General features: G+C 41.9%; 1 protein-coding gene across 1 annotated transcript; it reads left to right on the top strand.

Moving 5' to 3' along the window:
• The first annotated feature begins 3,233 nt into the window (after window positions 1–3,233).
• On the top strand, window positions 3,234–12,126 carry LOC131953245 (cytochrome P450 3A24-like). Its single transcript, XM_059316350.1, has 7 exons — window positions 3,234–3,400; window positions 4,044–4,232; window positions 5,927–6,163; window positions 6,749–7,046; window positions 9,510–9,690; window positions 10,479–10,663; window positions 11,192–12,126. The coding sequence occupies exons 2-7, from the start codon at window positions 4,066–4,068 to the stop codon at window positions 11,711–11,713; spliced, it is 1,590 nt and encodes a 529-aa protein (XP_059172333.1). The 5' UTR covers window positions 3,234–3,400; window positions 4,044–4,065; the 3' UTR covers window positions 11,714–12,126.
• Window positions 12,127–12,580: the final 454 nt, after the last annotated feature.

The following is a 12,580-nucleotide window of genomic DNA, read 5'->3' as shown; positions in this document are numbered from 1 at the left end:
AGCCATTGGACCAACACAGCTAAATTATAAATAATGAGTTATGTGCATTATTTTGTGTCTAGCTATTGAGATTTTTTTTTAAATAATTAAATGTGTTCTTTTTTATAAGATGTGTGTATAGTAGTTTAGTTGTTGTAATATTTTTCGTTAATTTCAAGAGTTTTAATGAAATATTATACTTTCTACTTTCTTGTAGTAAAAACAAATACTAAAAACTTTTTTTTTGTCGTTTGCTGTATCGCGTGAGCTATCAAAAGCGTATAAAATAGCTGTGTGCTGAAATGTAGGTTGGTTCTGTTAAAAGAGTAGCTTCAAAGTTGATGTGGTTTTATAGTTAGTCCAAATAAGAAGGCAGTTGACGTGGAGGCAGTTGGTGTGTAAGTAGTTGGAGTGGAGGTAGGTGGTGTGGAGGTAGTTGTTGGTGTGGAGGTAGGTGGTGTGGAGGTAGTTGTTGGTGTGGAGGTAGGTGGTGTGGAGGTAGTTGTTGGTGTGGAGGTAGGTGGTGTGGAGGTAGTTGTTGGTGTGGAGGTAGGTGGTGTGGAGGTAGTTGTTGGTGTGGAGGTAGGTGGTGTGGAGGTAGTTGTTGGTGTGGAGGTAGGTGGTGTGGAGGTAGTTGTTGGTGTGGAGGTAGGTGGTGTGGAGGTAGTTGTTGGTGTGGAGGTAGGTGGTGTGGAGGTAGTTGGTGTGGAGGTAGGTGGTGTGGAGGTAGTTGTTGGTGTGGAGGTAGGTGGTGTGGAGGTAGTTGTTGGTGTGGAGGTAGGTGGTGTGGAGGTAGGTGGTGTGGAGGTAGTTGTTGGTGTGGAGGTAGGTGGTGTGGAGGTAGGTGGTGTGGAGGTAGGTGGTGTGGAGGTAGGTGGTGTGGAGGTAGTTGTTGGTGTGGAGGTAGGTGGTGTGGAGGTAGGTGGTGTGGAGGTAGTTGTTGGTGTGGAGGTAGGTGGTGTGGAGGTAGTTGTTGGTGTGGAGGTAGTTGTTGGTGTGGAGGTAGGTGGTGTGGAGGTAGTTGTTGGTGTGGAGGTAGGTGGTGTGGAGGTAGGTGGTGTGGAGGTAGTTGTTGGTGTGGAGGTAGGTGGTGTGGAGGTAGTTGTTGGTGTGGAGGTAGTTGTTGGTGTGGAGGTAGTTGTTGGTGTGGAGGTAGTTGTTGGTGTGGAGGTAGGTGGTGTGGAGGTAGTTGTTGGTGTGGAGGTAGGTGGTGTGGAGGTAGTTGTTGGTGTGGAGGTAGGTGGTGTGGAGGTAGTTGTTGGTGTGGAGGTAGGTGGTGTGGAGGTAGGTGGTGTGGAGGTAGTTGTTGGTGTGGAGGTAGGTGGTGTGGAGGTAGTTGTTGGTGTGGAGGTAGTTGTTGGTGTGGAGGTAGTTGTTGGTGTGGAGGTAGGTGGTGTGGAGGTAGTTGTTGGTGTGGAGGTAGGTGGTGTGGAGGTAGGTGGTGTGGAGGTAGTTGTTGGTGTGGAGGTAGTTGTTGGTGTGGAGGTAGGTGGTGTGGAGGTAGTTGTTGGTGTGGAGGTAGGTTGTGTGGAGGTAGGTGGTGTGGAGGTAGGTGGTGTGGAGGTAGTTGTTGGTGTGGAGGTAGGTGGTGTGGAGGTAGGTGGTGTGGAGGTAGGTGGTGTGGAGGTAGGTGGTGTGGAGGTAGTTGTTGGTGTGGAGGTAGGTGGTGTGGAGGTAGTTGTTGGTGTGGAGGTAGGTGGTGTGGAGGTAGTTGTTGGTGTGGAGGTAGGTGGTGTGGAGGTAGTTGTTGGTGTGGAGGTAGTTGTTGGTGTGGAGGTAGTTGTTGGTGTGGAGGTAGTTGTTGCTGTGGAGGTAGTTGTTGGTGTGGAGGTAGTTGTTGCTGTGGAGGTAGTTGTTGGTGTGGAGGTAGTTGTTGGTGTGGAGGTAGTTGTCGGTGTGGAGGTATTTGTTGGTGTGGAGGTAGTTGTTGCTGTGGAGGTAGTTGTTGCTGTGGGGGTAGTTGTTGCTGTGGAGGTAGTTGTTGGTGTGGAGGTAGTTGTTGGTGTGGAGGTAGTTGTTGGTGTGGAGGTAGTTGTTGGTGTGGAGGTAGTTGTTGGTGTGGAGGTAGGTGGTGTGGAGGTAGTTGTTGGTGTGGAGGTAGTTGTTGGTGTGGAGGTAGTTGTTGGTGTGGAGGTAGTTGTTGCTGTGGAGGTAGTTGTTGGTGTGGAGGTAGTTGTTGCTGTGGAGGTAGTTGTTGGTGTGGAGGTAGTTGTTGGTGTGGAGGTAGTTGTCGGTGTGGAGGTATTTGTTGGTGTGGAGGTAGTTGTTGCTGTGGAGGTAGTTGTTGCTGTGGGGGTAGTTGTTGCTGTGGAGGTAGTTGTTGGTGTGGAGGTAGTTGTTGGTGTGGAGGTAGTTGTCGGTGTGGAGGTATTTGTTGGTGTGGAGGTAGTTGTTGCTGTGGAGGTAGTTGTTGCTGTGGGGGTAGTTGTTGCTGTGGGGGTAGTTGTTGGTGTGGGGGTAGTTGTTGCTGTGGAGGTAGTTGTTGCTGTGGGGGTAGTTGTTGCTGTGGAGGTAGTTGTTGGTGTGGAGGTCGGTGGTGTGGAAGTATGGTTAGTTAAATTATATATTGATTTTATTTCTACAGGAGGGAAGGCGCGAGCGTTGGCGTGCTCCTGAGGGTGGGGGTGGGGGCAGAGGCGTAGCGAGGGGGGGGGGGCGGGGGTGCGGGTGTCACCATTTAGGCAAAAAGTAGTAAAATATATAGAGAAAAACTTGAGGGGGGGGTGCAAATCGAGAATTTGAAAGTTTGTCCCCGGGAAGGGTCGCTACGCCTTTGGGGAGGGGGGGGGGGTGACACCATTAAATGCCACATCCGGGTGACACCCGACCTCGCTACGCCACTGGGTGAGGGTTACAGTGCTCCTAAAAGAGATGGCTTAAAATTTCTGCTTACATACACCGTGTTAATTTCTTGCCTTTGGTGGGTTCCACACAATGACGAACGACATAAGGCCTTACAGACAAGTTGCTGAACACATCGCTATGGAGGTCCCTCGCGGCAAACAAAATAGCTACATCTGGCCTAGACTCGAACCCACCCCGATTACATGTTCCACTGCACCACAGGCCTCCAGTCCTTATCAAAAGTTCGACTTTTTATCCCTTAGATAAAACAGCTATCAAAAGGTCCTCAGTCCGGGTATGCAAACATACCAAACCTATCACCAGACTGATAAACGTATCTAGCAGGTTCTACTGTAGGCCTGCCAAGTTCAGCTCAAACAATGGTGAGATCATCCAAAGATTATCCTATCTCATAGGATTGTTACACATATTGACAGCCGTGCTGTGTCATCGCTTCACATATAAACATATGTTTTTCTGATGACTAACTGACATCTGCATTTGACATGTTAGCTGCAAGCTGACATGTTCATCTGATCGTCCACAGGTGTTGGGAATTTTTCATTCATTTCATCAGGTAGGCATGGGCTTACTTATCTCAACATAAGTCCTAGATCTACTTTGTTATAAAAAAAATCTTGTCAATAAGAAAACAGTTACCTGGTAATAACTATATCAAGCTATGTTAATTCCACCTGTCGACTGAGGTCAAACACGACACGACCTCCAGTTTCCAATTCCGCTAGACTGCTAAAGTCTCGAGTTCGAATCCGGGTACAAACCAGTACAATGTCCCTGAACCTATCGAGCTCTGTTAGGTACCTGACTCACGTTAGGGAAAGTAAAGGCGGCTGGGTATACTTCTGACCTCATTATCCCTTCATATACGTAGGTCACAGAAACAGGTGAACTCTACTTCATTAAACTTTACTTTTCCCTCTCCCATTCATCCGGGGGCGGTTCTGCACATTACATTCAGTTAATGTTTTGTTTTTTTTAGCAAGTGGGATGGGGATTTTATACATAAAAAACAACTAGATCTTGTAATGATTTATTTTTATTTTTATTTGTTTAAGGTTATAAAAGAGGGTTGTAAAAATTTATGATTTCGTTTTCGAAAGGGGAATGGTTTGCTTTCTGTGGCCAATGTAGAAACACGACCTTCTTTTAAAGTATTCTGTAAATATCAAGAACATTTTAGTAACCCTACATTATCGTAGGAACAGCGAGTGACCAGTTGAAATGGAAGACGTGACCACTGGGGGTGGACCTTTGTCCGGTGTGACGTTTTATCTTCTGCTGGCAACCGTCACTGCGGCTGTTTACGTCATCTACAACAAACTGACGTCACAGGTCAGTTGGGAAAAATATGGCGTCAAGCAGGTGAAGATGGGAATCTTCAATATAAGGTAGGTGTCATAGTCAATGTAAGGTAGGTGTCATAGTCAATGTAAGGTAGGTGTCATAGTCAATGTAAGGTAGGTGTCATAGTCAATGTAAGGTAGGTGTCATAGTCAATGTAAGGTAGGTGTCATAGTCAATGTAAGGTAGGTGTCATAGTCAATGTAAGGTAGGTGTCATAGTCAATGTAAGGTAGGTGTCATAGTCAATGTAAGGTAGGTGTCATAGTCAATGTATGGTAGGTGTCATAGTCAATGTAAGGTAGGTGTCATAGTCAATGTAAGGTAGGTGTCATAGTCAATGTAAGGTAGGTGTCCTGGTCAATGTAAGGTAGGTGTCATAGTCAATGTAAGGTAGGTGTCATAGTCAATGTAAGGTAGGTGTCATAGTCAATGTAAGGTAGGTGTCATAGTCAATATAAGGTAGGTATCATAGTCCATGTAAGGTATGTGTCATAGTCAATGTAAGGTAGGTATCATAGTCAATGTAAGGTAGGTGTCATAGTCAATGTAAGGTAGGTGTCCTGGTCAATGTAAGGTAGGTGTCATAGTCAATGTAAGGTAGGTGTTATAGTCAATGTAAGGTAGGTGTCATAGTCAATGTAAGGTAGGTGTCATAGTCAATGTAAGGTAGGTATCATAGTCAATGTAAGGTAGGTGTCATAGTCAATGTAAGGTAGGTATCATAGTCAATGTAAGGTAGGTGTCATAGTCAATGTAAGGTAGGTGTCATAGTCAATGTAAGGTAGGTGTCATAGTCAATGTAAGGTAGGTATCATAGTCAATGTAAGGTAGGTGTCCTGGTCAATGTAAGGTAGGTGTCATAGTCAATGTAAGGTAGATGTCATAGTCAATGTAAGGTAGGTGCCCTGGTCAATGTACAGAAGCGGTTGGCTTATTGAGGGTGTCTATAAATGACTTCTATTCTTATCCAAAATATAGACACACAAACACACAATCTCTATCTCTCACACACACACACATACACACACACACACACACACATATATATATATATATATATATATATATATATATATATATATATATATATATATATATATATATATGTATGTATATATATATATATATATATATATATATATATATATATATATATATATATATATATATATATATATATATACATTTATGTATTTATGTATTTACTTATTTACACACTTTTATATTGCATATTATTTTGTGGGCTAAGCCAACAACATCGTATACAGCCAGTAGCGCCACATGGGTGGGGGCAACCCCACCGGGTTACACCATATAGTGAGAGACACCAAATAGTCAAGTTTACTGTTAAAACAATGTTTATCTATTCAAAATATCAAAATCGTAGGGGCATGGTGTGTCACCAAATCAAAGTTGCTAACATCCATGGATGGGGGTGGTATCACCCATTGTTACAGAGGCAGGTGACTCCCATCCCAGTGTCACCAAGGCATACACATTAGAGCTATCTATAATATCAATATCACTTACATCATGACCCAAGATGTTACGAAATAAAAAAAAATAGCCTGTTGGCAAGCGATTACCAACCGCAATTTTGTTAGTTGTGTTCAATTTCCTAATAACTTTTGCATTTAAAACAATTATTCAAAAAAAAAAAAAGCCCCGTTTATAATAAGCTTTCAATCTGTATTTAAAGTGCTTTTTTAAGACTATTTTATTTTTAAATTGTAATCTAGAGAAGGGATCACAAAGCTGCTGGAGGATCACGGGGACACTGTTGGCATCAACCGAGGTGCCTTGTTTCTGGTGACGCGAGATCTCGGCGTCCTACGGGAAGTGATGATCAAAGACTTCACCAACTTCGTAGACCGAGCCCTCGCTATCAGCACGGCCTCCGTCGTCGAGAGGGGAATATTCTTCCTTAAGGGAAACGACTGGAGGAGGATACGACAGATTATGTCCCCTTCATTCAGGTAGAAACAATCGAAAGTTATAGTTTATAGTCCAAGTAGCGAATAAACAAAGATGTTTCCTATTTAAACAACCTCTAAGTTTACCATTGGTCTAATTTTCTTACTGCTCCAGCGAATGAAGAGAATTTATTCCTTAAAAATAATTCGTGATTTAAAAAAAACTTTGACTGGTGTTGTTAACTTAGAAAGAACCTAATCGTAATAAACTAAAATATTTATTAGTGCGGGTGCTCTGTAAATAAACATTGAGAAGGTGAGGTCGCATGGTAGAGCGCTCGACTGCGTACTCAAAAGTCTTGAGTTCGGGCCCATGGCCAGTGACTGTGGAACGTCCCTGAGTTCACACCTGATGGGTACCTAACACGTTATGTAAAGAAAGGCCACAACATTCCGAGGTCAAAGAACATTTGAACTCTACTTCATCTACTCTATGGATCCTTGTGTCTGCTACGGGGAATTAATTATTTTCATTAATGTCAATTAACCCATTTCTTTTAATGATTTTCAAATTTACCTTTTTCTTTTTGACTCTCTAGTTGATATGTTTACGTTGTGTGGAGCTTATTTCGACTTTTTATTTTGCAGCACCGGTAAGCTGAAATACATGGCCAAGACAATCGAAGAACGAGCCATCAAGCTGACCCAGGTGCTAGAAGACTATGCCAGACAAGGGAAACTGGTCCCCGTCCGTGACGTCACTGGTCAGTACACGAGTGAGATCATCGCCAGGACAGCGTTCGGCCTCAATACCAGCAGTCTTGGAGGTCCGGACGATGAGTTCACCTTCTACAGTAAAAAGATGTTAAGAGAGCGCGGAAAGATCATGGGCATTGTTATGTTCTTTTTCTTCAGGTTTAGGACTTTCCACAAGTTTTGTGTTAAGGTAAGTGCTTAAGTATTAGGCCCACTACATTTTTTTTTCTGTTAAGCCGTTTTGGCAATTTTTTGGCTCTGGTCCAGCAAATATATTAATGGCTTGCTTAATACTACTGTAACTTTTTCTTCATTTCAGTGTCCTGCACAAAGTACATACTCTGAATCAATATTATTTACGAGCTGACCCGAGATCTAGCATACGCCGCTATCTAGTTGTTTTATTTTTCTACTTATTAACAATTCATAATTTGTGAATTCGACACTATCCCACCTCCTGCCTCCCCCACCCCACCCCGCCCAGCGAAAGCAGCCGTTTACAGACGACAATGAAAATATCAAGCAGAACTATTATCTCCCTTTAGTTTCCCTTTAATTTCAAATCGTTTAAAAACCGGCTCTACTATTGTAAACATTCGGGGTGAACCATAACTCACCTGACAGGTGGGGATGGGGGTGGTGGCTAAGCTGCGTGGTGTCTCGTATGGTCCCCATGAAGAGAATTATATATAAAAATGCGCATCGTCAACCGTTTTATTTTATTAAAAAAAAAACACAACGAATCACGCATTTCCTCTGCCTGTCTGTCTAGATCGAAAGGCCGGAGCGAAAATTCGGACACTTCTAACTGACAGATACGGTTCGTAATTGGTACGTGGGTCAAGACACGAGGACAATGCATTATGACATTAAATTTGACTCAATTGGATGCCTAATTATTTTTTTATGAATTAATTAAAATTTGGACCGAATGAGTAGGCAGTTCTATCCACACGCGTCATCACGGCCGTGTTGGGCGTTGAGCGACGGGGGCTCTATGTCAAAAGCGCGTCATCACGTTCAATAGTCGCGCGATGGTTTTTAGTCGGGACAGCAGTCTAGTTAATTACCACTAGACTACGCCATCCCATAATATTTTACTGAAACTTTAGCTATAAACTTGACAATGGTTTTTAGTTATGTAACTATTGTAAATAAAACATGCAAAGTACTGAAAAAAAATTCATTAAAAAAAACGTTTTAATAACAAGCTTTTATGTAATAATGCACTAAAAAGTAGAAAATAAATTATGCACTATTATTTAAATAACTATAAAAATAAACCGGGAGTGATCTCCCCTAAACTTTCTCGAATATTCTTATATAAAATAACAGGGGATGGGAACTCGGGCTATAGACCAGAGGCGTAGCGACCTAATCCGGCGCCCGGGGCGGACTATCAATTTTGCGCCCCCCCCCCCCCCCATTTATATATATCGTTTTTCCTGTCTGTGAAAAAGACCCCCTCCCCCCTAAGTTGGAAAGGTTTGTAGCGCTTCTTACCAGTTACTATCCTGTAACAATTTCTATTTCGGTGTCACAAAGTTGTTAAATCAGTGTGTGGAGCCTTGTAGTCGTTTATTTTTCGTAACTTTGACAGTGTATATAATTCGATACTTCAGCTTAAACTGAGCTTTCAAATTAATATCTCTACCCCTTTTGGCGCCCCCTTAAGGTCGGCGCCCGGGGCGGCCGCCCCACCCGCCCTCCCCTAGCTACGCCTCTGCTATAGACATGATTTTTAATCCATTTTAAATACTTAAAGTTTTAAAAATAGAATAAAATCTCGTAGACAAATTAATTGCACACCAAGTGAACGCCCAATAAAAAAGCGCATAATAGTGCGCAATATTATTAGTACTTTTAAAATTTACATTAGTTTTTTGAGAAATCGGAAGTAGCGTAAATTACTACTTCCAGTCAACGGAAATTACTCAAAATTTAACAGAAGGTAGAGGATTAGATCTTTTACTTACATGTGAAATTTCATTTATCTATCTGAAATAGTACTCAAGTTATAGGCTTTTAAAAAATTCAAAGTAGGAAAAGTACCACTTCCGGTTATCGGAAATCGCTCAAAAGTTGATACGGATCTACGATTTTGATAAAATACTTATATATGAAATTTCATCAACCTAGCTGTAACGGTACTCAAGTTATCGTGTTTACACACGGACAGACACACACACAGACAGACACACACACACACAGACATACGGACAAGATTGCAAAATTATGTTTTTCCGTATCAGTGAGGTGTAAAACGTCGAGATCTGTAAAAATCTCGATTTTTTTTTTTTGCACGATTACAATACTTTCTCTATACTACGTATATACGAGAAATTTAGAAAGAGACCCACGCTTTTTAGTGTTTTTTTTAAAGCTGAATATACATTTTAAGTTATTAAATATAAGATGTAGATAAATTTCAATCTTCGCTGATCGCAAGAATATAACCTCAACCTTCAAATTAAAACATCACCTGAAAAGGTAAAAGCAAATGTGCTTGTGTAGAGAACTGGCCACTTTAACTCTTTATATGCCAAGGTCACTGAAAACGACCCTGTGAATCATTATTTCTCATTAGTTAACTACTTATAAAATATTTTCTATGGGGTATTACAACTGTTTAGGCATGTGTCCTATTCTGCAGACCCTAAAGCTCACGTTTTTAGACGGATTTTGGGAAGAATCTGAGGTATACTTTAATACCATATTGAAAAGATCAATCGCCGACAGGACGATGAAAGAGAAAAATGGAGAGAAGGTGCCACAGGATTTTCTGCAGAGTCTGTTGCAGGCTAAAGCAGCAGGGGACAGGGGCCAGGTTCTAGGTGAGTGGATGGTGGGTGGATGGTGGGTGGAGGGTGGGTGGATGGTGGGTGGATGGTGGTTGGGTAGTGGGTGGATGGTGGGTGGAGGGTGGGTGGATGGTGGTTGGGTAGTAGGTGGATGGTGGGATGATGGTGGGTGGATGGTGGGTGGATGGTGGGTGGATGGTGGGTGGATGGTGGGATGATGGTGGGTGGATGGTGGGTGGATAGTGAGTGGGTGGTGGGTGGATGGTGGGTGGATTGTTGGTGGATAGTGGGTGGATGGTGGGTGGATGGTGGGTGGATGGTGGGTGGATGGTGGGTGGATGGTGGGTGGATGGTGAGTGGTAGGTGGGTGGATGGTGGGTGGATGGTGGATGGATGGTGGGTGGATGTTGGGTGGAGGGTGGGTGGGTGGTGGGTGGATGGTGGGTTGATGGTGGGTTTGTGGTGGGTGGATGGTGGGTGGGTGGTGGGTGGATGGTGGGTGGATGTTGGGTGGAGGGTGGGTGGGTGGTGGGTGGATGGTGGGGGGATGGTGGGTGAATGGTGGATGGACAGTAACATTGAAGGAATATTATTTACTTAAATGTATACACATCAGAATCTTGTTTTAAGGGGGGCATAGTGAACTTAAGTATCGGATGTAAACTGGGAAAGGTAAAGGCCTGTTAGCATGGTATTAACCAGATAAAAAGCGGATTAATTGTTCTTGAGCTTTCAAATAGCCTTCAGTTGTATAAAATTACAGTTCTCAAACACCTCAGGTTCTATAAAAGCAAATTTAATTTATTAATTACCGCTCGCAGAAAACACTGACGACATTGACGATGAAATGTCGAGAAACAGCGTTGGCTGGGACAAACAACCAAAGACAATGTCCACTGAGGAGCTGATGGGTCAGTCCGTGTTGGTCATATTTGCTGGGTTTGAGACCACGTCAACGGCCCTACAGATGTGCCTGTTTTTGTTGGCCAAACATCCAGCCATTCAGGTAAACTGACACCCTATATCCAGGTAAACTGGCACCCTATATCCAAGTTAAACAAAACTTTTCGGACTAGAATTTATAACATCTGGTTTTACAATTACATAGAAATTTATATTTTTGCGAATTACTAACAATAACTTTACATTTGTTTTAATCGTGATTCACTAAAGAAAATATTCCCATTTCGTTTCTTAACAACACAGTGTCGAATACACAGATTAAGTTACCCTAACTGGACAATAACTATAATTGATGAGCAATAACTATAATTGATGGACAATAACTATAGAAAAACAAAAACGCTTCATAATGTATACCTATTTAAGAGTTATATCGTATTTTAAAAAAAAAAGTTATTTTGTCTGAATTATTTAATTCTGTGAGGCTTATGAGGAGCAAAATGCTGCAGCTTTACCTCTCCAGCGGACACTGTTTTGAGGAACTTGCTTTAGTTTAGCTTGTGTGACCCCCGCAGCTATTGCTGAAAAGAAGTTTGGGTCTGTCCAACCTATTTGTTGTTTCTGTTTGCAGGAGAAAATGTGTGAAGAGATCGAGAGAGTGGTTCAGGGAGAGACCCCAAAGTACGAGGAGCTGCAGCAGTTGACCTACGTGGAGCAGGTGATCAACGAGTCACTGAGACTCTACCCCCCGGCCTCAATAGTCACCAGACAAGCAGCGGAGACCAAGACCTACGGGAACATCACCATCCCTAAAGGAGCGGGGGTCATGATCCCTATATTCGCTGTGTTGAAAGACCCCAAGCATTACCCCGATCCCGAAAAATTCGACCCCGACAGGTTTAGTGAAGAAAACAAAGCCAAGCGTGACCCTATGGCCTTCATGCCTTTCGGATATGGCCCCAGGATTTGTATTGGGATGAGACTTGCTTACCTGGAGTTAAAGATGGCGCTGGCTACATTGTTCAGGAAAGTCAGGGTAGAGGTGAATGAGAACACAGAGCCCAAGAAAGGAGGGGATATTGTGATTAGTCCCATGGGAATTTTAAGAACAGAAAAACCTGTTATGTTGGCCTTCAAACTAAAGCCAGAATGATTCTTAATTAAATATAATAAATATAAAACACAACAATAAATATAATATTTATAAACAGCCATTTCTGTGAATGTATGAAGGCATTGGTTTATATTTAAAAAAAAACAACCATTGTACATAGCAATAAGAAGCAAACACAAACAAAAATATTGTGAACAGAGGGAATAAACTCAGGTTTAGATTATAAAGGGCTGCTTAAGTTTGTCACAAAACTCAAATACTCTAAAGTGTAATGCAACTAAAAACAAACCCTGCACCTATTTAGCCAGAGATCCTATATGTTTCAAATAATTATATATCACATAAATTCAGACTGTATATCCGTGCAATAAAATTTAAAACACATTCATCGTGTATATTGAAGACTAATATATTATATGTAATACAGCTCAATAAAAGATTTATTTGTATCTTTAACATGTATTTATATTATTATTTGCTAACATATTATCTGGTTACATTTTAGATTATTTTGTGCTGGCTTACACATATCTCGACATCGATATACAAAAAAAACATAACGTAGAGTATGAAAATATCTAAGTCTTTAGTGTTCCCAAAAAGCTGAATAAATTATTTTGAGTTACACTCTCCCATTCCCCCATACGGGGGTATGAGTTTGTTGAGGCCATATAAATTAATAATGCTGGGCGTAAAACAAAGGTCGGAATGTCCTTACAGGGTGACACCATTTAGGTGGTGACACAATTTAGGCCGTGACACCATTTAGGTGTGACACAATTTAGGTGGTGACACCAAATGGGAAAAATCGTAAAATTATTGTGAAAACAACGTTTTATTAAGTTAGTTTTTTTTTTTAATTCTGGGATAGGGGTGGCAAAATTAAAACCGAAAAATGTTGAGGGG

This window comes from Physella acuta, unplaced genomic scaffold, assembly GCF_028476545.2.
Source record: "Physella acuta isolate Inbredline_101_S28 unplaced genomic scaffold, ASM2847654v3 ptg000914l, whole genome shotgun sequence".
In the NCBI taxonomy this organism is placed as follows: Eukaryota; Metazoa; Mollusca; class Gastropoda; family Physidae; genus Physella; species Physella acuta.
Note: the sequence above shows the minus strand (reverse complement) of the source record. Positions and strands in the feature narration are given on the sequence as shown.